At 47.7% G+C, this 27547-nt stretch overlaps 2 protein-coding genes across 2 annotated transcripts in view; both read left to right on the top strand.

Annotated features, from left to right (window-relative positions):
• LOC141094187 (uncharacterized) overlaps positions 1-27547 on the top strand; it is a 154939-nt gene that overhangs the window by 44253 nt on the left and 83139 nt on the right. The gene's annotated exons all lie outside the window — the stretch shown is intronic.
• LOC141094178 (gastrula zinc finger protein XlCGF66.1-like) lies at positions 158-25914 on the top strand. The gene is made up of 5 exons (XM_073579938.1): positions 158-242; positions 24966-25044; positions 25174-25347; positions 25431-25551; positions 25635-25914. The coding sequence occupies exons 2-5, from the start codon at positions 24967-24969 to the stop codon at positions 25745-25747; spliced, it is 486 nt and encodes a 161-aa protein (XP_073436039.1). The 5' UTR covers positions 158-242; position 24966; the 3' UTR covers positions 25748-25914.

Raw genomic sequence — 27547 nt, 5'->3', positions numbered from 1 at the left:
ACACGGCTCCGCTCCTTACACCTCGTACACACACGGCTCTGCTACATCCACACTGTAAACCCCTCCTGACCCCACACAAAAACTTCCCCTCATCCAGCACCATGACAACCAGCACAGCAGAATCCTGCATACACTGAGGGCTCTGATCATGTGACCCCTGACTCCTCCCCTCCTGTGACCTCATCACAGGTCCTGTGCGCACAGAGCAGCTGTATATGTGGAGTGCGGCTCTGCGGGTGGAGGTATGTGGACAGGGTCGGTGTCAGCATCTGGGCAAGCGCCGGGGCCCTGAGCAGCAGGGGGTCCACTTGCCGTTGGGGACTCCTGCATGCTATGGGGGCTCGGTGCCTGTGCCTACCCCTCTCTTGCTCAGGGCCCCCGCACTTGCGATACTTGTCTCTCCCCGCGCCACTGCTGCAGCGTCTTCCGCGTCCTCTGAGGCTGGTTTCACATTAGCGCTTTTTAAGCGCACGCACGGCCGGGGGTAGCTCCGCCCCCGAGCCGGCTCTCTGCCCGGCGTGCCCGCCCCTTGATTGTAGCGCCGCCTCCTAGTGCACAGCGGCGCCTGCGATCGGCGCACCCTATCTTTAGCATAGGGTGCGCAGATCGTGCGCAGGCCGTGCGCTAGTTGCGCTTTGACCTGCGCTGCGCACTTTTGACGGTGCGCCGTGCGCGCCAAAATCAAACTTTTCGGATTTTGGCGCGCACGGCGCACCGTAAAAGGTGCGCAGCGCAGGTCAAATCGCAACTAGCGCACGGCCTTCGCACGATCTGCGTTCCCTATGCTAAAGATAGGGTGCGCCGATCGCAGGCGCCGCTGTGCGCTAGGAGGCGGCGCTACAAGCAAGGGGCGGGCACGCCGGGCAGAGAGCCGGCTCGGGGGCGGAGCTACCCCCGGCCGTGCGTGCGCTTAAAAAGCGCTAATGTGAAACCAGCCTGACTGTGATGTTCAGGTCTGTGCACCCTCTGCTCTGGACAGTCACAGTGCAGAGAGCTGGAAGATGCCGATGCTGAGGAGTCCAGAGTAGAGCAGCGAGGAGAGGGGAGGATTTTATTTTTTGTATTCCTTTTTGAAGCATCATATGGGGTCCCTTATATTCTGGAGCATTATATGGGGCTCAATATTCTGTATGGAGCAATATATGGGGCTCAATATTCTGTATGGAGCAATATATGGGGCTCAAAATATTCTGTATGGAGCAATATATGGGGCTCAAAATATTCTGTATGGAGCAATATATGGGGCTCAATATATTCTGTATGGAGCAATATATGGGGCTCAATATATTCTGTATGGAGCAATATATGGGGCTCAATATATTCTGTATGGAGCAATATATGGGGCTCAATATTCTGTATGGAGCAATATATGGGGCTCAATATTCTGCATGGAGCAATATATGGGGCTCAATATTCTGCATGGAGCAATATATGAGGCTCAATATTCTGTATGGAGCAATATATGGGGCTCAATATTCTGCATGGAGCAATATATGGGGCTCAATATTCTGCATGGAGCAATATATGAGGCTCAATATTCTGTATGGAGCAATATATGGGGCTCAATATTCTGTATGGAGGACTATACTGTCCGGTTTCTGAGCTATTGATATCACTCATGTAGTGTTAGAAGTAAATGAAATCTTTGGCATTGTGCTTCTCATAAAATTAATATATTATCAAAAAGTTAATTAATTTCAGGTCTTCAATACAGAAAGTGAACTCATATTATATAGAGTCATTACACACAGAGTGATCTATTTCACGTGTTTATTTCTGTTAATGTTGATGATTATGGCTTACAGCCAATGAAAACCCAAAAGTCATTATCTCAGTAAATTAGAATATTTTATAACTCCAGCTTGAAAAATGATTGTAAAATCCGACATGTTGGCCTACTGAATTGTATGTTCAGTAAATGCACTCAATACTTGGTCGGGGCTCTTTTTGCATCAATGACTGCATCAATGCGGCATGGCATGGAGGCGATCAGCCTGTGGCACTGCTGAGGGATTATGGAAGCCCAGGTTGCTTTGATAGCAGCCTACAGCTCGTCTGCATTGTTGGGTCTGATGTCTCTCGTCTTCCTCTTGACAATACTCCATAGATTCTCTATGGGGTTAAGGTCAGGCGAGTTTGCTGCCAATCAAGCACAGTGATACTGTTGTGTGTAAACCAGGTATTGGTACTTTTGGCAGTGTGGACAGGGGCCCAAGTCCTGCTGTAGAATGACATTTCCATCTCCAAAAATCTTATGGGCAGACGGAAGCATGAAGTGCTCTAAAGTTTCCTGGTAGACGGCTGCGCTGACTTTGGTCTTGGTGAAACACAGTGGACCTACACCAGCAGATGACATGGCTCCCCAAACCATCACTGATGGTGGAAACTTCACGCTAGACCTCCAGCAGCTTGGATTATGTCCTCTCCACTCTTCCTCCAGACTCTCAGACCTTGATTTCCAAATGAAATGCAAAATTTACTGTGATCTGAAAACAACCCCTTGGACCACTGGGCAACAGTCCAGTTCTTTTTCTCCTTGGCGCAGGTAAGACGCTTCTGGTGTTGTCTGTTGGTCATGAGTGGCCTGACACAAGGAATGTGAAACTTGTAACCGGTGTCCTGGATACGTCTGTGTGTGGTGGCTCTTGAAGCAATGACTCCAGCAACAGTCCACTCCTTGTGAATCTCCCCCAAATTTTTGAATGGCCTTTTCTGAACAAAATAACTAGCAAAGCACTACAGGAAGCATCCAGCCCATATAGCAAGATGTTGACAACACAGGTGCAAAATACTAAATAGACAGCCAATTGCCATCTACCCATTCATGGAGGGGGTGACTGCTTAGTACATATTTGCACTATAAAGGCCTGTCTGGTTATTATTATTATTATTATTATTTATTATAGCGACATTTATTCAATGACGCTTTATACTGTATGTGAAAAGGGGTATACATAACAAAAACTAGTTATCTTAAACAATACAAATCACGACTGGTACAGGATGAGAGAGGACCCTGCCCGCGAGGGCTCACAATCTTACAAGGGATGGGTGAGGATACAGTAGAGCTGGTGGTGCAGTGGCTTGGTCGATCGGTGGTTACTGCAGGTTGTAGGCTTGTCGGAAGAGGTAGGTCTTCAGGTTCTTTTTGAATTTTTCGATAGTAGGCGAGAATCTGATATGTTGTGGTAGAGTGTTGGGGAGAAGTCTTGTGTGCGAATGTGGGAAGAGGAGATAAGAGGGGAGTAGAGAAGGAGATATTGTGAGGATTGGAGGTTGCGTGCAGGTAAGTACCAGGAGGCGAGGTCACAGATTTATGGATGACACAGGTTGCGGATGGCTTTGTATGCCATGGTTAGGGTTTTGAATTGGAGTCTTTAGGTAATGGGGAGCCAGTGCAGGGATTGACAGAGGGGAGAGGCTGGGGAACAGGAGGGGGGACAGGTGGTTTAGTCGAGCAGCAGAGTTTAGAATAGATTGGAGAGGTGCGAGAGTGTTAGAAGGGAGTCCACAGAGCAGGAGGTTGCAGTAGTCAAGGCGCGAGATGATGAGGGCATGGACTAGGGTTTTTTCAGATTCTTGGTTGAGGAATGTAAGGATCTGTGAAATGTTTTTGAGTTGAAGTCAGCAGAAAGTGGAAAGGGCTTGGATATGTGGCTTGAAAGCGAGATCAGTGTCAAGGAACCCCAAGGCAGTGAGCTGGTGGGACTGGGAAGAGTGGACAGCCATTTACTTTAATGGATAGGTCCGTTATGGGGATCGAGTGACATGGGGGAAAAATGATGAATTCTATTTTGTCCATATTAAGTTTAAGAAAGCAGAGAAGAAAGATGAGATAGCAGACACACATTGTGGGATTCTGGTTGGTAGGGAGGTTTATCTGGTCCAGAGATGTAGATCTGTGTGTCATCAGCATAGAAGTGATACTAAAAGCCGTGAGATTCTATGAGCTGTCCGAGGCCGAAGGTGTAAATGGAGAAGAGCAAGGGCCCTAGGCCTAACCCTTGCAGGACTCCGACAGATAGGGGGCGAGATGAGGAGGTGGTATGCGAGTGGGAGATGCTGAATGTCCGGTCTGTTAGGTATGACGAGATCCAAGATAGGTCCAAGTCTGTGATGGCAAGAGATGAGTGTATAGTAATAGGGAATGGTCCACTATGCCAAAGGCAGAGGACAGGTCCAGGGGGAGGAGGACAGAGTAGTGTCGCTTAGCGTTGGCGGTTAATAGGTCATTGGTGACTTTTGTTAGAGCAATTTCAGTGGAGTGGTGCGGCCGGAAGCCAGATTGTATGTGGTCGAAGAGGAAGCAAGAAGAGAGGTGGGAGGACAGTTCAAGATGGACATGTTGTTCCAGTAGTTTTGAGGCACAGAGGAGAAGTGATAAAGAGCGAAAGCTAGATACAGAGAATGGGTCAAGAGAGGGATTTTTGAGGATAGGTGTGATTGAGGCATGTTTAATGCTTGAGGGGAAAACACCAGTTAGTGATAGGTTGAAGAGATTGGCTAGGGTTGGTGAGGTTTGGGATGACGTGGGATGGGATTGGGTCAAGTGCACAGGTGGTATGTGATTTTGAGAGTAGAGTGAAGAGTCGATCTTCTGTAATGGTGGAGTTTTGGAGGAGGGCTGAGCAGTTAGGAGAAAGGGCTCTGGGGGTTGTCGACCAAAACTTTCTCTGATGTTATCAATCTTCTGCTTGAAAAATGAGGCAAAGTCTTCAGCTGAGATGAGTGGCCAGGGAGGAGGTGCTGGGGGACAGAAGAGAATTGGAGGTTTTGAATAGCTGTTTAGGGTTGTGAGACAGGGAGGATATGAGAGATAAGAAGTAGGTTTGTTTTGCTGCAGCGAGTGTGGCCTTGAAAGTAGTGAGGGACTGTTTGAATGCGATGAAGCGCTCGTTGGAGTGGGATCTTTTCCATCTCCGCTCAGCAACCCTGGAAGCCCACCTCAGTTCTTTGGTCAGGCTAGTGTACCAGGGCTGTCTGTTGATTTTGCGAGCTTTGGTATGTGTGAGAGGGGCAACTGATTCCAGAGCTGCAGCTATTGTGTTGTTTTATAGAGCGGCAGCGGCATCCGCATTGTGTAGGGAACTTATGTCTGTAAAAGGGAGAAGGGATTCAGACAGTGAGTGTACATTGAGGTGTTTATGATTTCTGCGAGGGTGTGCAAGTTTGTGGGGTGTGGATAGTGGACCTGGAGAGGAGAGGGAAGAGAATGTAAGTAGTTTGTGGTCAAAAATATGAAAAAGTTAGAGAGAATGGATAGGGAACAGAGGCAGGTGAAGACGAAGTCCAGTGTGTTTCCATCTTTGTGAGTGGCTGCAGAAGACCATTGATTGAGGCCGAATGAGGAAGTGAGAGAAGTTTAGTGGCAGCTGAGAGGGAAGTGTCAATGGGGATGTTGAAGTCACCCAAGATGATAGTGGGGATGTCAGCAGAAAGGAAATGAAGCATCCAGGTGGTGAAGTGGTTGAAGAAGGTGGTGGCTGTCCCTGGAGGGCAGTAAATGACAGCCAGTTGGAGGGGGAGTAGAGGCGCAGAGAGTGCATCTCAAATGAAGGGAGGGAAACGGAGGGTGGCAGTGGGAATTGGAGTGAAGGAGCAGTTATCTGACAGCAGAAAACCAACTCCTCTGCCATGCTTGCTGCTAGGGCAGGGGGGTGGGAAAGGTGGAATCTAGCATAGGAGAGTGCAGCAGGAGAGGCTGTGTCAGAGGGGGTGTGCCAGGTTTCGGTGATGGCGAGAAAGGAAAGTTGGTTAGTAATGAAAAGATCATGGGTGTAGGAAAGTTTGTTGCAGACAGAGCGAGCGTTCCACAGAGCTCCTGTCAGTGGGACTGGGGAATCAGAGGCTGGACGAATGGTTATAAGTTACAGAAAGTTGTGCTAGAACATGGATGGAAGGTAGAAATGACTGTGGTGGGGAGGACAAGGATTTGGAGAGATATGACCAGCAGTGAGGCGGAGCAGAGAAAGTGTTACCAGGTGGGAGCAGGAAAAGGCATGACGTGGCTTTCTCTGTTTGGAGATAGAGCACTGTATGTTGAGGAACAGTTCTCAGGAGGAGGTGAGATGGATGGAGAGGATTGAAGATGAGATGAACAGTTCCTTAGTAGGTGAAGGGATTATGGGGTTTAGCAGAAAGCGAAGGATTATAGGGGTGAGAGTGAAAACTAACAGAAATATTGTTTACAGTGACTGTATCCAGTTACCTTCAGTTCCCTTATGGTTCAATTCAGGATTAATTCTGAAGCTTCACACTTGTATGATACACACTGCAGACTGGTGTCTTGCAGATGTATAGTTTGCAATATATTTGCTAGAAAGTGCATTGAGTTGTGAAGCAGAGAGGAGTGGTCTGTGCTCATCTTGGTCAGACAATTAAGAATGAGCCAGATGCATATGATCAAGGCAGTGTAATCAAGGTCATAAATAACATTGGGGTAAAGCAGGGGTTAGTTGAAACATACCGAGTGAATGCTAGCAGCAGAGGTAAGAAAAGTCTGTGTGGAAAGTTGGGTGATATACCAAGTGAATGCTAGCAGCAGAAGTTCTCAGTCTATTAGTCATGCCCCTACTATTTGATTAGGCAGGAGCAGCCAAGCCCAGCACATTTGGTTGTGTATACAGGGGTGTTCACACTGGGATGCATTGAGAGAGTGCTGGCCAGCCTGTTATGAATGGGTCACTGAGGAGGAAAAAACAACACAAGCCAAGTCTCAGAAAACCAGAGAGGTTGGTAACTATGCATATTGCAGATCCCTGATCTTACCACACAACTAGCAGCAGTCGTGGAGCGTACCTACGATGATCCTAGACACCTCGTCACAACCGGAGAGCTACATAAGCCTAAAGCAGGAAAAGAGGAAAACTAACAGCCCCAGAGCAGACCCCAAAGGAAAGACAGCCCCCCCACATGTATTGACGGTGAAACGATGAAAACAAACAAAGGCAGAAAAATAGGCTGAGCAAACGATGGGCCCGACTAACTAGAAAGGACAGGAAAGGAAAGACACTGTCTGCAATCTGCCAAAAACCCTACCAAAATAATGTCCAACACTTCTGACAGCAAAATTAACCCTGAAGTCACTAGACTTCTCCCACTATATCAGCACTCTGAAATATTATGAGACAGAGCAAAAAGAGGCCAATCTAATAAGGGACCAAAAGGCAAATACAGATAAATAGGAGTGGAAATTCAGCACAACCCCAGCAGGGGCTGGCTGACCACAAAAAACTGAATTGACCAACGAGCAAGTGTGAACAATAGGAAAAACAAACTTAACTTGAGAAGACTGGAACAGAGCTGAAGTCCAAGACCTCAGAAGCAGACTGAATCACCAGCACCAGGATAGGGCATCGGCTGTCTTATGTCCAGTCTGATACTCCAGAGATCCAATTGTTATCCTCCTCATCAGGTGGCAGATCACTACCAATTAAACCAACCTCACTACCTCCTGTCACCACCAGAGGGAGAACGGAAGGAGAACTCTCAACTGGTGGAGCAGAAAATGAGTTCACAACACCAGCCCACCTAATCAAATAGTAGTAGCGTGACTATTAGGCTGAGAACCAGACACTATGCATTACCTTTATGTAAACAGCGCCCTATATATGCCTTTATTGTGCAAATGTATACTAAGCAGTCACCCCCTCCATGAATGGGTAGGTGGTGAGTGGCTGTCTATTTAGTATTTTGCACCTGTGTTGCCAACATCTTGCTATATGGGCTGGCTGCATCATGTAGAGCATTTATTCAAAGACTTGGGCAGATAAGCAGTGCTGCCTTTTCTAAACAATCCTTTCAAGGCTGCGGTTATCCCAGTTCCTTGTGCACCTTTCTCTACCACATTTTTTCCTTCCGCTCAACTTTCCATTAATATGCTTGGAAACAGCCGTCTGAACAACCAGCAAGTATTGGCTTTTGTTTTTTTATGCCGCTCACTGTGTGAACAGCCAGCTTCTTTAGCAATGATCTTTTGTGGCTTACCCTCCTTGTGGAATGTGTCAATGACTACCTTCTGGACATCTGTCAAATCAGCAGTCTTCCCCATGATTGTGGAGCCTACTGAAACAGGCTAAGGGACCTTTTTAAATGCTTAGGATATGTTTCCATGGTCAGTATCCAGCAGCGCTTTGGATGCAGCACATGTCCGCACCGTCCAAAGCGCTGCCGGCTTTTGACCGCAGGTGATTCCTTATGTGTTCAATGAACCATATGGAATTACCGCATCCTATACATTGTATGTGTGACTTTATCTTGCGGAGGCGGAGCATCTCTGCAAGATAAATAGACATGCTGCCGTCTGGAAAGACGCCCCACATTTCCGGTTACGCAGGGAAGCTGGAGGCATCACTGCATGCATACTGGAGATAGGATTTCATGAAATCCCCTCCACTATGCTGTAACATCTGGCCAATGCGTACAGCCTAAGCGTCCAACCTGCTGCATTTACTGACCGTGGAAACATACCCTTAGGAAGCCTTTGCAGGTGTTTTTTTGTTAATTATTCTAATTTAATGAGATAATGACTTTTGGGTTTTTACTGGCTGTAAGCCATAATCATAAACATTAACAGAAATAAACACTTGAAATAGATCACTCTGTGTGTAATGACTCTATATAATGAATGAGTTTCACTTTTTGTATTGAAGAACTGAAATAAATTAACTTTTTGATGATCTAATTTAGTGAGAAGCACTTGTATATATATGCAAACCGCCCCCATTAACTGGGGTTGGTATGCCTAAGACAATTGAATATAGGGGACTTAAGCATTCCAGAGCTATAACTTCATAAAGTGACAGTGGTCAGAATTGTAAAAATTGGCTTGCTCATTAAGTACAAAATTGGCTCTGTCACTAAGGGGTTAAGGATATTTACAAAATTGATACCGTTGAGGCAGGGATAACAACCTGTGTCCAACCAACCTGTCAATGACAGTCCAACATCTGAACGTACTAGTATATTTTTGACATTTCTAGCACGTTTATATGAGAGCAAAAGTGGATTTCCATATTCTTCTATTCAAGGTAAACACCTACCCAGCATTGGCCAGTGTTTTTTAATAATACCAGAAACCTTGTTGTTTTCCTCACAATAGGTTGTTACCATTAGAATTCTATTAAGATTTTTCTTTTTATTGGATCCATCACAAAGGACAATTTTTTTGTTCCAAAGAGTCAAAATTTTTTTGTAGAGGAATTACCCCAAAAATTTCCTTCCCACTTCTCCAGTAAATTTTTGGGGTAATTCCTCTACAAAAAAATTTTGCTATATCTTTTTAACAAGATTTAATAGTCTCTTCCTCACTAATTATTCTTTTTGTTCGTAAAAACGGACACATCCAAAAATTGAACTTGAGTTTCAGAATGGACCATGGTAAATTTAATGTCCTTGTCTATCTCGTTTAAAGTTATGGAATCAATTCGGATACAGTACCAGTCTAGACGATGAAGACATCGTCTGTGTACCTCCAGCATCTTAACACCTTGGGGAAGTGGTGCGATACATAGATGAGGTCCTCCTCCAACACTGCCATCATCAAATTGGCATAACCTGGAGTCATATTGGCCCCCATTGCAGTCCCTATTTGTTGAATATATAAATCATTTCCAAAAAGAAAATAATTATTATTTATTACTATCGCAAGTAATTTAAGTATGAACTTAATACTTCTGTGGGTATAGTTTGTCCTATTCAATTTTTTTTTAACATCACAAAAGGTATCTACTGTGGCAAATTGACATATAGAGTTTTATAATGTCTAACGAGGCTAATATTACCCTTTCATTCAAGTCAACACCAGATAGTTTACATAGAAAATCTGTCGTATCCTGTATTTAGGAAGAAGTCTCCCTGGCAAGAGGGCCCAAAATCCTGTAAACAAACTCTCCTAAATGGAGAAACACTGAATCACTCCCAGATAATATCGGATGACCAGGAGGGTTAATTAAGGGCTTGTGGATCTTTGGCAAAATATATATTACTGGGGTAACTGGGTTTTCACTCAATAAGTATTTATAAAGATTATCATCTATACTACCCATTTATTTTGCTTTCCCTAAAAATTTTTTGATAATAGCAAAGATATTAAATGTAGGGTCCGCATTCACATCACAATAAACCTCACCATCAGTAAGATGTCATTTAATTCTGTCAAATAAAGTTCAGTATCCATAACAACAACAGCACCACCTTCATCTGCTGACTTTATGGTGATGTCGCCGTCATTAAACCCTTCCCGACATGTGCTGTATATATATGTCACTCAGGGAGCTGCGTTTCCGCATACCGCCATACAGTATATATATATATATATATATGGTGCCGTAACCATGTGGGCTCACACTGAGAGCTGCAGCGATCGAGTGCGGGTGTTGGTTCTATGTGAGAGCTGACACCCTGCAGCAATGTCCACGATCGGTGCTAGCACCGATTGCGGGTGTTTAACCCCTGTGATGCCGAAGTCAATAGTGACATCGAGGGGCATCGCAGATGGAAGGGAGTGAGCTACCTCTGTGCTCCCTTCGGCACAACGCCATGCGATCGCATTATGCTGATAATCTCCATGGTGATGCTGAGCCAACAGATGGCCATAGGGACACATGGCTCCGCTCTGCACACGTCATACACAGCTCTATTTCTTACAACTCGTACCGTACACCTTGTACACACGGCTCCGTTCCATACACCTCGTACACACACGGCTCTGCTTCGTACACCTCATACACACGCTCCGCTCCGTACACCTAGTACACACACGGATCCGCTCTATACATGGCGTACACATGCGGCTCCACTCCATACACATCGTACACACACGACTCCGCTCCGTACACTTAGTTCACACACGGCTACGCTCCGTACACCTCGTACACATACGGCTACACTCCGTACACCTCGTACACACACGGCTCCGTTCCGTACACCTCGTACACACACGGCTACACTCCGTACACCTCGTACACACACGGCTCCGTTCCGTACACCTCGTACACACACGGCTCCGCTCCGTACACCTCGTACCCACACGGCTTCGCTCCGTACACCTCGTACACACACGGCTCCGCTCCGGACACCTCGTACACACGGCTCCGCTCCGTACACCTCGTACACACACGGCTCCGTTCCGTACACCTCGTACACATACGGCTACACTCCGTACACCTCGTACACACACGGCTCCGTTCCGTACACCTCGTACACACACGGCTCCTCTCCGTACACCTCGTACACACACGACTCCGCTCCGTACACCTCGTACACACACGGCTCCGCTCCGTACACCTCGTACACACACGGCTCCTCTCCGTACACCTCGTACACATGGCTCCACTCCGTACACCTCGTACACACACGGCTACACTCCGTACACCTCGTACACACGGCTCCACTCCGTACACCCCGTACACAAGCAGCTCCACTCCATAGACGTCGTACACACACGGCTCCACTCCATAGGCGTCGTACACACATGGCTCCGCTCCGTACACCTCGTACAAACACGGCTCCGCTCTGTACATGTCGTACACACACGGCTCCGTTCCATACATGTCGTACACACACACGGCTCCGTTCCATACATGTCGTACACACACACGGCTCCGGTCCTTACACCTCGTACACACACGGCTCCGCTCCGTACACCTCGTACACACGCGGCTCCGCTCCGTACACCTCGTACACACGCGGCTCCCCTCCGTACACCTCGTACACACACGGCTCCGCTCTGTACACGTTGTACACACACGGCTCCGCTCCGTACACCTCGTAACACACACCGCTCCGGTCGGTACACCTCATACACACACGGCTCTGCTCCGTACACCTCGTACACACACGGCTCTGCTATATCCACACTGTAAACCCCTCCTGACCCCACACACAAACTTCCCCTCATCCAGCACCATGACAACCAGCACAGCAGAGTCCTGCACACACTGAGGCCCCTGATCATGTGACCCCTGACTCCTCCCCTCCTGTGACCTCATCACAGGTCCTGTGCGCACAGAGCAGCCATATATTTGGAGTGGGGGGGACATTAACTCCTTCAGCATTGAGACACTTTTGGAGTTTTTGTTGCCACTTTATAAGTATCATAACATTTCTGTTCTGTTTCCTGTAATAGACACATGCGACCCAACTATGGAAGACAGGAAGTGAGGAAATGGATTATTCTCATAGTACAGGGCCCCTTTTTGGACCCCTGCACAATGTAATGCCCCCATTGTGCCCCTTATGCAGGATGTATGATGGCCCCCACGTAGTATAATGTTCTCACAGTACCACCATCCCCCACACACAGTATAATGTTCCCACAGTACCACCATCTCCCACACACATTATAATGTTCCCACAGTACCACCATCCCACCACACACAGTGTAATGTTCCCACAGTACCACCATCCCACCACACACAGTATAATGTTCCCACAGTACCACCATCTCATCACACACAGTATAATGTTCCCACAGTACCACCATCTCACCACACACAGTATAATGTTCCCACAGTACCACCATCTCACCACACACAGTATAATGTTCCCACAGTACCACATCCCACCACACACAGTATAATGTTCCCACAGTATCACCATCCCCCCACACACAGTATAATGTTCCCACAGTATCACCATTCCACCACACAGTATAATGTTCCCACAGTACCACCATCCCACCACACACAGTATAATGTTCCCACAGTACCACCATCTCACCACACACAGTATAATGCCCCCACAGTACCACCATCCCACCACACACAGTATAATGTTCCCACAGTACCACCATCCCACCACACACAGGATAATGTTCCCACAGTACCACCATCCCACCACACACAGGATAATGTTCCCACAGTACCACCATCCCACCACACACAGGATAATGTTCCCACAGTACCACCATCCCACCACACACAGTATAATGTTCCCACAGTACCACCATCCCACCACACACAGTATAATGTTCCCACAATACCACCATCCCACCACACAGTATAATGTTCCCACAGTATCACCATCCCCCACACACAGTATAATGTTCCCACAGTACCACCATCCCACCACACACAGTATAATGTTCTCATAGTGCCACCATCCCACAACACAGTATAATGTTCTCATAGTGCCACCATCCCACCACACACAGTATAATGTTCCCACAGTGCCACCATCCCCCCACACACAGTATAATGTTCCCACAGTACCACCATCCCACCACATAGTATAATGTTCCCACAGTACCGTCATCACCTCACACACAGTGTAATGTTCCCACAGTACCACCATCCCACCACACACAGTATAATGTTCCCACAGTATCACCATCCCACCACACACAGTATAATGTTGACACAGTACCACCATCCCCCCCAAAGTATAATGTTCCCACAGTACTGCCATCTCCCCACCCACAGTATAATGTTCCCACAATACCACCATCTCCACACACAGTATAATGTTCCCACAGTACCGTCATCACCCCACACACAGTATAATGTTCCCACTGTATCGTCATCACCCCACACACAGTATAATGTTCCCACAGTACCGTCATCCTCCCCACACAGTGTAATGTTCCCACAGTACCACCATCCCACCACACAGTATAATGTTACCACAATACCACCATCTCCACACACAGTATAATTTTCACACAGTACCTCCATTCCCCCGCACAGTATAATGTTCCCACAGTACCGCCATCCCCCCCACACAGTATAATGTTCCCACAATACCACCATCTCCACACACTATAATGTTCCCACAGTACCTCCATCCCCCCACAAAGTATAATGTTCCCACAGTACTACCATCTCCCCACACACAGTATAATGTTCCCACAGTACCCCATCTCCCCCACACAGTATAATGTTCCCACAGTACCACCATCTGCCCCACAGAGTATAATGTTCCCTCAATACCACCATCTCCACACACAGTATAATGTTCTCACAGAACATCCATCCCCCCACACACAGTATAATGTCCCCACAGTATCACCATCCCACCACACACAGTGTAATGTTCTCACAGTACCGCCATCCCCAACACACAGTATAATGTTCTCAAAGTACCGCTATCTCTACCACACAGTATAATGTTCCCACAGTACCGCCATCCACCCACGCACATTATAATGTTCCCACAGTACCGCCATCCCACCACACACATTATAATGTTCCCACAGTACCACCATCCCACCACACAGTATAATGTTCCCACAGTATCACCATCCCACCACACACAGTATAATGTTCCCACAGTACCACCATCCCACCACACAGTATAATGTTCCCACAGTACCACCATCCCACCACACACAGTATAATGTTCCCACAGTACCACTATCTCTACCACACACAGTATAATGTTCCCCCAGTATCACCATCCCCCACACACAGTATAATGTTTCAACAGTACCGTTATCCCAAACATAGTATAATGTTCCCAGCATGATTGTTTTGGAAAAATGGGTGAGACAGACACTCCTTCAAACCTGACCAAGAAAAAGATGGGATAACATGAGTAATAGGAACATGTAATGAGACCATGTAAATCTTTCTTGAGTTCCTCCATGGGTAAAACCTTTTTACAGAGAGATTATCCCAACTGTAAAACCTCAGGACCTGTATATATGCACCTGCACCTGCCCCCTAGATTATGTTGATAATTCCAAGACGGAGTTTAGGAGGAGGGTGGGGGAGCATTTGGGTTATATTCACCATGGCTGGGACACCCCATTAGCGAGACACATGAACAGTGCACATCAAGGTGACACTGGAGGAGATGTCTCCTTTTATATCATTGAGGTGGTTACACCCAATGTGATAGGAGGTGATCACAATAGATGTGTCCTCAAAAAGGAAAGTGAGAGGATTTTTAGACTGGATTCGCTAACTATTAAGGGACTCAATAAGCAAATTTCCTATGCCTGTTTTTTATGAGTACAGCTCCATTCTGGATTACATTTTTGGATTTTATTCTCTACCCATTGCTACTCAGTTCCTTCTGAATGGGGTTCACTTATTGTTGTACTTCATTCAGATATTTGAGCTTCTATATCAGAATTATTTCTTACCAGTTATATCCCACATATACTATTTAGTAACTAACAAGTGTGGTGATCCTTGTGTAGCTCTAATTATACAATAGGGGTCACATTTGACCATTTAGGAACATACTGTGGGCCATCATCCCATATTTTATGTAGTGGTAAAGTAGATCTACATGCCTATTGTATGATGGGAGGATGTGCAATACTGGTTTTTAGTCTCCCATGGAGCTGATATCAGAGATTGGACTTTTCAATATTGGTGGAATGCAATCCAAATTCATTATGGTCTCCGGTGTGGAACGCATGCTTCTGGACATGAGGAGTCGCAGATAGGAGACCGGGATGTACTCCAGTATGGAACGTCCGGGCATGCAAAATCGCAGACTATGCAGTGCGACGTGGAACACATAACTACAGGCATGCGCCATCTCTGATACAAGTGGCGCAGTGGCAATCAGTTTATCTGGCATTTCAGTTTAAAGCACGTCACTTCCAGACAGGCACACAAGGGGATGAACATTACCAGACCTCTAGTGCATGAGAAGTAGTGCAGATGATGATTATTGTAGATAATGGAAAAAACGCAATGTTCCAGCTCCTTGGATGAAATTTAAAAATTGAAAATCCTTTATTGGAAACGTTTAAAACATGAATGCTCCAGAACAGATTAGTAGACAAAAGAAACCAAGCAACGTGTTTCGATCATCTCAGTGACCTTTGGGAGTGGGTTCTTTTTTCAAATATCAGGAATTGTGGGGGCATCATATTAAGTGAAGGGATGTGGGGACTCTCATGCTGAGTGGGCGGCTGGTGGGGGCCATTATACTGAGTGTGGGGCTGTGGTGGACTGTAAGAGCCTCCATACTGAGTGGGGGTCCTTATTTTGTGTAGCAGGTTGTGGTGGCCATAATACTGTGTGAGGTGCTGTGGGGGCTGTCATACTGTGTGGGGTCTGTGGAGGCCACCATACTGTGTGGAAGCCCTCATTCTGAGCTACATGGGCACACAGAAGAACAAATTAATGGTGACGAGTCAGATATGAATAAGTAAGTGAGAAATACAGACCTTTGGTCTATCTGATTGCAGACTTGAATTGATATGGTGTTGTGTGCCAGGAGGGAGACATCAGATGATACATTGTGAAGGAGAGCAAAGATAGAATGTCAATGGAAATCCGGATTCCAGGCAGAGAGCGTAATGGATACATAGCAGGGTGAGGTCCTTATCTCAGGCCAGGAGGCCTATTTAAATGGTATGGAACTTTGGGGGTGGGGGGGGCAGAAGGCCTAATTAAAAAGGATTAAGTTATGAAAGGATTCCTTATCTCAGACTAAAATTTAAAGGGAATCTGTCACCCACTGGGATTTATATGACATTAATATGGGCATACAGGCGTCTCTCTCATTCATCTCCACATTATCTGGTCTGGGCCTGCCAAGTACAACGGCTTCATGCGATCTGCAGAATTGGGGGATATGACTCTGCCAAATATATAAATATAAACTTCCTTCACACCCCCAATGGGGATGGTCTTTGTTGTCCTTTCTCATTCTCGGGTCCTCTACCAGAGGTCTGGGAGATTGAGGGTTCTGCACAGGATCTTAGTTGTTCCCAGCATTGCGCTTTTCTGGACAGAGAGCTCAGATGTTGCTGCTGGGATCTATTGTAGCCATTCTTCCAACTTAGGGTCAGTGCTCCAAGTGCTCCTATCACCACTGGAATCACTGTTGCCTTCACCTTCCACATCTTCTCCAGTTCTCCTTTGAGGCCCTGGTATTTTCCCAGCTTCTCATATTCCTTCTTTCTGATGTTACTGTCACTTGTCACTGCCACATCTATTATCATTGCTGTCTTCTGATCCTTATCTACTATCACAATGTCTTGGTTGGTTAGCCAACACCTGCTTATCCGTCTGGATCTTGAAGTCCCACAGGATTTTAGACTTTCATTCTCCACCACTTTCTCTGGGATCTCCCACCTGTGCTTATGGGGACTTAGCCCATATGCTGTGCAGATGTTCCTGTATACAATTCCCGCTATTTGGTTGTGGCGTTGGGTATATGCTGTTCCTGCTTGCATTTTGCATCCTGTCACTATGTGTTGGACTGTTTCAGAGGTTTCTTTGCATCGTCTGCACCTTTGGTCTTGTCTTGTGTGGTAGATTCCCGCTTCTATGGATCTTGTACTTAGTGCTTGCTCTTGTGCCACTAAGATTAGTGCATCTCTGCTGTCTCGGAGTGCAGCTCTCTCCAGCTATTGGTAGGATTTCTCCATGTGAGCCACCTCCATTATCTGTCGATGGTACATCCCGTGCAGAGGCTTGTCTTGCCATGGCGCTTCATGATACTGTTCTTCCTTCCAGATCTGTTGCTTCCTTAGGCATTTTTTCAGCATCTTATCTTTTGGTGCCATTTTTCTGATATATTCCCGGATACTCCTTGATTCATCCTTGATGGTGGCTTGGATGCTTATCAAGCCTCGGCCACCCTCATTTCTGTTGATATACAATCTTTGGGTGTTAGACTTGGAGTGGAGACCTCCATGCAATGCGAGGAGCTTTCGTGTCTTCACATCTGCAGTTTCCATCTCTTCTTTTGGCCAGCACACAATGCCAGCAGGGTATCTGATAACTGGCAAGGCATATGTATTAGTGGCACAGATTTTATTCTTCCCATTGAGCTGGCTCTTCAGGACCTGTCTTACCCTTTGACGGTATTTGGATGTTGCTGCTTTCCTTGCCTCCTTATTATGATTACCATATCCCTGTGGGATGCCGAGGTACTTGTAGCATGTCTGTACATCTGCTGTGTGCACTGCTGGTAATTCCAATCCATCAGTTTTGACTACCTTGCCTCTCTTTTTTACCAACTGGCCGTAGTGGAGGAGGCTGATGGTTCTTTCACTCTTGAACTTGAATCCATAGCCAGAACTCTGTAATTATCTGACTGAGGGGGTTCAAGCCTATGCAGAACAGCAATGGGGACAGTGCATCTCCTTGGTATATGCAGCATTTGATGATCACTTGTGCTATATATATAGGAAAGCCTAAGGCCAGAAACAAACCCCATAAACCACTGTACATGGAAACTTTAGTATCAGATCATTTCTGGCCGTGGTGTTTGTGCAAACAAAAAAGCTTTTATAAAAGCCTCAAACTTCTGTGTGTGAATCAGACATGAGATCTAACGTGATAGAAGATTACAGTCCATGGAAGACGGTAAACCTTCATATAGACGGCCGGTGGGGATGGAGTCAGTGACGGACTCTGGCCAAATATGTTTCTAGAGCCGTAGTAGAAGATGAAGATGTCGTCCTCATCATGAAGTAGTTATTTCTCCTGTCACGTGTAATGAATATCTCCTGCAGTATTGCTAGTGCCGATTCCAGAGTCGGTAAATGAGACGAGAATTAGCGTTATGGAAGATGAGTCTATGAGAAACGTATTCAGCTGCCGACTTCGAGGAGGAAACTGCTTGTTGTCTCTGGCCTAAATATATAGGTTTTATTAGTAGATGTCAGGAAAAAATGCTGTATGTTGTAAAATAATAAAAATACCATTGGTGTTTGGGTCCCCCCTGTCTCTATATTTTTTGGTCAGTCTTGTGATTCCTACAGCTAATCAGCTGCCGTAGCAGTGAGTAACAAAGCCAGTGATTGGGGGCATGGAGGAGATGTCTTAGTCAGCAATTCAACTTATGTTCCAGTCCATAAAAGATTAAAGAATACAACATCTACACGTTCCATCTCCTCATATGTGTTAAGGGCTGGCGGAACACACCAAATAATAAGATGGTATTTAGGTGCGTTCGCAGCCCGAGGTCCACCGTGCAGAGGTGTTAACTGCTGCTCGGTAATGGCGGACGCGATATGGCGGTTCAATAACGGCACACACGGGGTTAACCTCACCCAAGGTGTACCGATGCGAACTCTTATGACTTAGAGCCGCACTACCGCAAATAGATGCCGTAGCCTGTTTTCGCTCACAGAGCTCGGCAGAGTAAGCGCTAGCGTAACGTCACAGGACTCAGCCCTTAGACAGCAGGACTGGAGTCCCTCTAGACCGCTAGCGCCCGGCACCGCGACTGCGATACCAACAGGGATCAAATAAATGGCGTGTACAAGTGTGCAGATGGCCGGTATGCACTGTGGCCTACAGGCTAGCCACTAGCAGGCGCTGACTCAGACTCTAAACCCTAACAACAGACGTATCAAAGGGTAGGGGTTTCATAATGAGTCAGACACCAGATACATGCATCAATCATCATACACACCAAACTATTTGAGTCTATCTTAGCGCATGGCCGAGCGGTCATGCGAACCTTTTATAGCACAGGCGTCCGTGATCCTCCTTGCTTCTCGGATGGGCCAATCCGAACACGAGCAGGACCTGAGCACATGACCTTTGATCTCCAATGGGAGATCACTCCACAGGCATGCTCAGTGGCCCGACATGAGGACTTAGTCCCTGAAGGATCTTGCTGCTGAGCAGCATGCATTGCCAAAGCTGAACCAGGGGTGGCAGCAGCAAGCAAACCCACGGAGCTGGTCTGGACAGAGCGCTGGGACCGACGAGTTTGCTGAGCAAGCTCCTCTGCGGCTGGGAAGGAATGGGAGACCATCGGAGGCAAGGCTCGGGATTCCCGCTGTGCAGCGCCGGAAATCCGACGCCTAACATTACCCCCCCTCCTAGGGCCCCCTCCTCCCTGAGCCTCGCTCCGCTCAAACTCTGCAATGAGAAGAGGAGTGTGGATATTCTCCACCGGCTCCCAGGTCCGGGCCTCTGGAGCATGACCCTTCCAATCCACCAAGTAAAACTTTTTGCCTTGCATCGCACGATGGCATTGACCTCAAACTCGTCAGACGACAGATCTGATGTTCTGGCAGCTGGCTCAGAAAACCGGGACATGTGAACTGGCTTGAGGAGAGACACATGAAACGTGTCTGAGATAGCCAAGTGTGGTGGAAGGGCTAGACGGTAGACCACAGGATTAATCTGCTCGAGGACCTTGAAAGGACCGATGTAGCGTGGTGCGAACTTAGCGGATTCCACCCGCAGCCTGATGTTACGGGCAGAGAGCCACACTAAGTCGCCAGGGGCAAAGGTCAGAGCAGGGCGCCGGCGGGTATAAGTGGAGGACCTCATTCTCTCCTTGGAGGCCCGGATAGCATCCTGCATGTGGTCCCAAATGTCACGTGCCTCCACCGCCCAGTCTGCCACCCTAGAGTCGGTGGATGACACGGGCATGGGCACGGGGACGCGCGGATGCTGACCGTAATTTAAGAGAAATGGGGTCTGACCGGTGGAATCGGCCACCGCGTTGTTCAAGGCGAACTCCGCCCATGGCAGCAAGGACGCCCAATCATCCTGCCTAGCCGAGACAAAATGTCGCAGATATGTCACCAGGGTCTGGTTGGCTCTCTCCACCAACCCATTCGTCTCGGGATGATAGGCCGAAGAGAGATTTAGCTCAATGCTGAGCAGAGAACAGAGCTCTCTCCAGAACCGAGAAGCAAACTGGGGACCCCGGTCGCTGACAATCTTATCCGGCATGCCGTGTAGGCGGAAAACATGTTTAATGAACAATGCCGCTAGGCCTCGTGCCGACGGTAGCCGAGAGAGTGGTACTAGGTGCACCATCTTGGAGAAATGATCGGTGATCACCCAGATGACGGTGCTGCCACTGGACTTGGGCAGACCCACCACAAAGTCCATACCAACCATCTCCCAGGGCCTGTCCGCAACCGGCAGAGGATAGAGTAACCCAGCGGGCCGCTGCCGAGAGGGCCGATTCTGGGCGCAAGAGACGCACGCCTGAATATAGTCCTTGACGTCACGGGCCATATGCGGCCACCAGTACGTCCTCGCCAGTAGTTCAGTGGTCCGTTTGATCCCGAAATGACCTCCCACTCTGGACGAATGAGCCCACGAGAGGACCTCCGGTCGCAGATGGACAGCGACAAACGTCTTGCCCGGAGGTACAGACTCAAGAGCAACCGGAGCCACGGTCCTCAGGCTCTCCGATGGGACTATCAGTCGAGGCTCCTCCTCCTCCTCTGATGACACCACAGAGCGAGAAAGAGCATCGGCTCGGACGTTCTTCTCCCCGGAGAGAAAATGTAGTGTGAAATGGAATCGGGAGAAGAACAAGGACCATCTGGCCTGACGAGAATTCAGCCGCTGAGCCGTCTGCAAATAGACCAAATTTTTGTGATCGGTGAACACCTGGAAAGGATGGCGAGCCCCCTCCAGGAGATGTCTCCATTCTGAGAAGGCCAGCTTCATTGCTAGCAACTCCCTGTCCCCGATGGAATAATTCCTCTCCGCCAGTGTGAAGGTCTTGGAGAAGAAGAAGCATGGGTGCTTCCGACCTTGCAAGTCCTTCTGGAAAAGGACCGCCCCAGCACCGACGGAGGAGGCATTCACTTCTAGAATGAATGGCTTATCTACATCAGGGCGATGTAGAATGGGAGCGCTAGCAAAATGGGACTTAATGGAGGCGAAAGCCTTGGAGACAGTCTCCGACCACAGTTTGGGGTTCGCACTCTTCTTGGTGAGGGCTACCACGGGTGCAACCAAAGTTGAGAAATGGGGAATGAATTGGCGATAGTAATTTATGAACCCCATAAAGCGCTGCACCGCTTTGAGAGAATGGGGTTCCTGCCAATCCATCACCGCCTGTAGCTTGGCAGGATCCATAGCCAAACCCTGGGCTGAGATGATGTAACCCAGGAAAGGCAAGGATTCCTGCTCAAACACACATTTCTCCAATTTGGCATAGAGGGAGTAGGCCCGCAGGTGATCGAAAACTTTGCGAACATCTCTCCGGTTGGAGTCAATATCTGGAGAAAAAATAAGAATATCATCCAGATAGACTACTACCGAGGTGGCAAGCATATCCCGGAAGATATCGTTCACAAAATCTTGGAAGACGGCTGGGGCGTTACATAGCCCGAAGGGCATCACCAGATATTCATAGTGCCCATCTCTGGTGTTAAATGCCGTCTTCCATTCGTCCCCATCACGGATGCGAATCAGGTTATAGGCTCCCCGCAGATCAAGCTTAGTAAATACTCTCGCTCCTCGTAGCCTATCAAATAGTTCCGATATCAGGGGCAGAGGATACTTGTTCTTAACGGTTATGGCGTTAAGTCCCCTGTAATCGATGCACGGACGTAATTCCCCATTCTTCTTTTGGACAAAGAAGAATCCCGCTCCCGCCGGGGACACCGACTTCCTAATGAATCCCCTTGCCAGATTCTCCCTGATATACTGCGACATGGCCTCTGTCTCTGGGAGAGATAGGGGGTATACTCGACCCCGGGGAGGCTCAGCGCCGGGCAAGAGGTCAATAGGACAGTCGTAAGGGCGGTGCGGCGGAAGGATCTCCGCCGCCTTCTTGGAGAAAACGTCTGCATACTGCCAATATGGCTTGGGAAGCGAGGAGAGATCTGCAGGAACCTCAGAAGTAGCGACCTGAATGCAGTCCCTCAGACACCTACCCTCGCAGGACTTACTCCAAGCGAGGATTTTCCCCGAGGACCAGTCTATGTGGGGAGAGTGGGCCCGTAACCAGGGAACCCCTAGGAGGACCTGGTCGATACCTTCTGGCATCACAAGGAGAGACAGCATCTCCTGATGAGACGGAGACAGTGAGAGTCTCAGTGGAGCCGTTTGGTGGGTGATTAGGGACGGGAGTGTCGCCCCATTCACCACCCTAATGGTGACTGGCTGAGGTAGCAAGACCAGAGGGACTGCGTGTTGTTGAGCGAAGGCAGATGACATAAAGTTGCCCTCCGCTCCAGAGTCCACGCAAACCTCCACCATCAGAGTGGAAGACTCAAACTCTAACGCCCCTTTAAACATGAGCTTGGAGGAGAAATTAGCTGTGTCTAGTAGACCCCCTCCGATAACCACTAGACGGGGGCGTTTCCCGGCCGCTGTGGGCACAGGTTAGCGTGGTGCCCAGTCTGCCGACAACGGAAGCAGACTGGGGGTACCCGCACGGACCGGACCCTGGACCCAGAGCGGGACACCTCCATGGCCTCTGGAGGCTCAGGCGGTGGGCCAAGGGGTTCCAGCGGTCTGGCAAAATTTGGAGCCAACTTATAGCGTTGGCGGGACCTGGAGCGCTCCAACCCTCGCTCAGTGAAGCGAACGTCAATCCGGGTGGAGACTGTAATGAGCTCCTCTAGGGTGGTAGGCACCTCCCTGGTGGCCAGGGCGTCCTTGACATGATCAGCTAGGCCTCTCCAGAATATGGGTATGAGCACCTTATCTGGCCACTCCAGCTCAGAGACCAGAGTTCTGAAGAGGATGGCATACTGGCTGACCAAAGACGAACCCTGAGTTAGCGCCAGCAACTGGAGTGCCGTGTCATGTGTGACCTGAGGTCCCAGGAACACCTGTTTCAGAGAGACCAAGAAGTGGGTGGCACTCTGTACCAGGGGATCCCCACGCTCCCACAGTGGAGTGGCCCATTCCAAGGCCCTGCCCGACAGGAGGGAGATGATAAATCCCACCTTGGCCCGCTCAGAGGGAAATCGTGTAGCCAGCAGCTCTAGGTGAATGGAGCACTGACTCACGAAACCCCTACACGAAGCACTATCCCCTGAGAACTTCTCGGGCAGCGGGAGGCGGGACAAGGTCGGGGCAGGACTGGCCGTGGAGACACGAGCGACAGCCTCTGTAGCTGCCTGAACGGCGACCGAGGTAACAACAGCTGAGGTGGAACGCTCTAGCGCTGCCAACCTACCCTCCAGCTGCTGGATGTACCTATGCAGTCGTTGTTCATCCGCCATTATTGGCCAGACCCTGGCGCTAAGATAATGTTAAGGGCTGGCGGAACACACCAAATAATAAGATGGTATTTAGGTGCGTTCACAGCCCGAGGTCCACCGTGCAGAGGTGTTAACTGCTGCTCGGTAATGGCGGACGCGATATGGCGGTTCAATAACGGCACACACGGGGTTAACCTCACCCAAGGTGTACCGAGGCAAACTCTTATGACTTAGAGCCGCACTACCGCAAATAATAGATGCCGTAGCCTGTTTTCACTCACAGAGCTCGGCAGAGTAAGCGCTAGCGTAACGTCACAGGACTCAGCCCTTAGACAGCAGGACTGGAGTCCCTCTAGACCGCTATCGCCCGGCACCGCGACTGCGATACCAACAGGGATCAAATAAATGGCGTGTACAAGTGTGCAGACGGCCGGTATGCACTGTGGCCTACAGGCTAGCCACTAGCAGGCGCTGACTCAGACTCTAAACCCTAACAACAGACGTATCAAAGGGTAGGGGTTTCATAATGAGTCAGACACCAGATACATGCATCCATCATCATACACACCAAACTATTTGAGTCTATCTTAGCGCATGGCCGAGCAGCCATGCGAACCTTTTATAGCCGCAGGCGTCCGTGATCCTCCTTGCTTCTCGGATGGGCCAATCCGAACACGAGCAGGACCTGAGCACATGACCTTTGATCTCCAATGGGAGATCACTCCACTGGCATGCTCAGTGGCCCGACATGAGGACTTAGTCCCTGAAGGATCTTGCTGCTGAGCAGCATGCATTGCCAAAGCTGAACCAGGGGTGGCAGCAGCAAGCAAACCCACGGAGCTGGTCTGGACAGAGCGCCGGGACCGACGAGTTTGCTGAGCAAGCTCCTCTGCGGCTGGGAAGGAATGGGAGACCATCGGAGGCAAGGCTCGGGATTCCCGCTGTGCAGCGCCAGAAATCCGACGTCTGACAATATGTTTCCTTTGATATTTCCCATAATTGTATTATTATGCAGGATTTTTATGATGTTACGTCAGCTCATCTTCTCATTCAGGTCTCTACAATATCAGATCCTCTCAGTGAAGATCTTTTATATTAAGAACATTTTTCTTATTTACCCATCAAGGATGGATATGAACAGAGAAAAGATGGCGGAGAGGATATTACACCTCACCCTAGAGATCCTCTTCCGGCTTACTGGAGAGGTGAGAGATTCTGATAATGTCACATCATATCATTCCTATCTATGGGAATAACAGATGGACAGAACTGGAGAGGTGAGGACTCTGGAAATGTCTGTAGTGAGACTTATTTATGTGTCTTTATATATCCAGGATTACACAGTAGTGAAGAAGACCTCTAGTGAGCGCTGTCAGGACCCTGTGTCTGAGGGAAGACCTCTGAGTCCAATCTCTGGGCCTCCTCCTCACCCCTTATTACATGAGGACGTCAATGACCAGAAGATTCTAGAACTCATCTACAAGATGACTGAGCTGCTGACTGGAGAGGTGACACTGCTCGGAATGCTGGAAAATTATACAGTAATGTTATGAAGGGATCAGGGGGATGATGGTATCATTGTATATGTCAGGTTCCTATAAGATGTCAGGATGTCATGGTCTATTTATCCAGTGAGGAGTGGGAGTATTTAAAAGAACACAAAGATATATACAAGGACATCATGATGGAAGTTCCCCAGCCCCTCACACCAGGTAATCGACAGGACTAAATGCACACGGCCTATAATTATCTGTATGTAAAGAATGGATTCAGTCCCTGTATGTGTTTCCTCCAGATCTATCCAGTAAGAGGACAAGATTTTCCCGTCCTCTTTTTCCACAGGATTATAAACAAGTAGATGCCAGTGTTCCTCAAAATCATCAGGTAGATGGTGAGAAGGTGTTGTGACTCGTGAGTTCTCCCCAATGATGTGTAGACGGCTGTGAAAGTCTTGTGCTCAGTCTTGTTTTATCCACCCGTATTATATGTTTTATACTTGTGTAATGAGAACGGTGGAGATGGCAGGATTAGAGCTGATCATAGATGTGACTTCTCCATCTGTCTGTGACTTTTATAATATTTGCTTCAGGGTGAAGATCTGACCCAATTTAATACTACAGAGACATATGTGAGGGGTGATGAGTGGTGTAAAGAGGAGATTCCCACATATGACTACCCAGGTGAGTAGTAACCACTAGATGCAGAGAAGTCACAGATTCTTCTCAGACACTGCTTTATCTGTCGTGTAGTCTCGCCGTATCATAATCGTGTGATAACCGTTTTGCCTCTAGACCACAACATTCTCCACCATTTGGAAGTGTTAAAATTACCTTGTGAAATTGTGAAATCCTTTTCTATAGAACGTATAACCTGGAGGATCCACCTACCCCCTGGGATTAGAAGACGCTCACCGTTACCTGCCGAGATCTGTAAACTACAAAGCCAAATGACCGCATACGTAGAATTTGCTGACAAGTTAGAAAATCATTTGAAGAAATATATAATAATGGGCCTGTAATAGAAAGCGGAGGGTAATGATGCTGTTTGCTTCCAAGAACCCTGATATCTTATTGGATGAATCTACCTTCTCTCCCTTCTGTGCTGCTGAATGTGTTCATATGGTCCCTACAAGACCAGACCATAGTCACAGTTCTTGACTACAGTAGTTACTGTGAAACCACTTCCTGCAGACAGTTTTGTTTCTAATCAGGGCCCATTTTTCAAATCTGACATGTCACTTTATGTTGTAATAATCTTGGAATTCTTCACAAAATATAAGCCCCAATTTTTCCAATTTCACAAATGGGAAGAGCAAACAGATGGACCTCACAAATTATTTTACAACTTCTCTTGAATCCGACAATACCCTATATATCAATCAATCAATCAATCAATCAAATTTATTATCGCCAAGTACATATTACATATATACAAGGAATTCTTTGTGGCAAAGAGGCAACATAATATATAACAACAGATACAACAAGTAACATCTAACAAGACAGATACAGTATATAGTCTACACATGACGATTTAATTGTTGAACAGAGAGTGGATAGAAGCTGTTCATATGACGGTTGGTGCTGCATTTGGGGACTCTGAAGCGACGTCCTGAAGGGAGTAGTTGGAATGAGGAGTGTCCCGGGTGAGAGGGATCGGATGAAATTTTCAATGCGTGGGATCGAATACTCTTATCATAAAGATCCTGGATTTTAGGCAGGGGGGAGCCTATAATTCTCTCTGCTGTTCTGAAAGTCCTTTGTAAGCGGAGTTTGTCATGCGCAGTGGCTCCCCCATACCAGACTATCAGAGAGGAACAAATCACAGATCTGATGACAGCATTAAAGAATAAGATCAGCAGATTCTTAGACAAACCATATCTTTTCAGCTGACGCAGGAAGAACATCCTCTGTTGTGCTTTTCTTATAACAGCATCCACGTTTTTCCCCCATTTAAGATCATGAGAGATGATAACACCAAGGAATTTGGTCTCTGTGACCCTAAGAACCACTTCGTCATGGATGTAGATTGGAAGTATCTCATGTTGATCTTTCCTAAAATCCACAACCATCTCAGCAGTTTTTTTAGTGTTGAGTACAAGATTATTGGCTTTACACCAGTCACATATTCTTTCCACCTCACTCCGATACAAGTCTTCAGCATTTCCCCTGATGAGACCAATCAGTGTCATATCATCGGCAAATTTCA

This window comes from Dendrobates tinctorius, unplaced genomic scaffold (genome assembly GCF_039654945.1).
Source record: "Dendrobates tinctorius isolate UK_male_01 unplaced genomic scaffold, ASM3965494v1 ptg000063l, whole genome shotgun sequence".
Classification (NCBI taxonomy): Eukaryota; Metazoa; Chordata; class Amphibia; order Anura; family Dendrobatidae; genus Dendrobates; species Dendrobates tinctorius.
The sequence above is the reverse complement of the archived record's forward strand: the minus strand, read 5'-3'. Positions and strand labels throughout refer to the sequence as shown.

Coding starts and splice junctions, on each gene's coding strand:
- LOC141094178 (XM_073579938.1), top strand. CDS start 24,967: ATGGATATGAACAGAGAAAAGATGGCGGAGAGGATATTACACCTCACC. Junction 25,045..25,173: donor TCTTCCGGCTTACTGGAGAG/GTGAGAGATTCT, acceptor TTATATATCCAG/GATTACACAGTAGTGAAGAA. Junction 25,348..25,430: donor CTGAGCTGCTGACTGGAGAG/GTGACACTGCTC, acceptor TGTATATGTCAG/GTTCCTATAAGATGTCAGGA.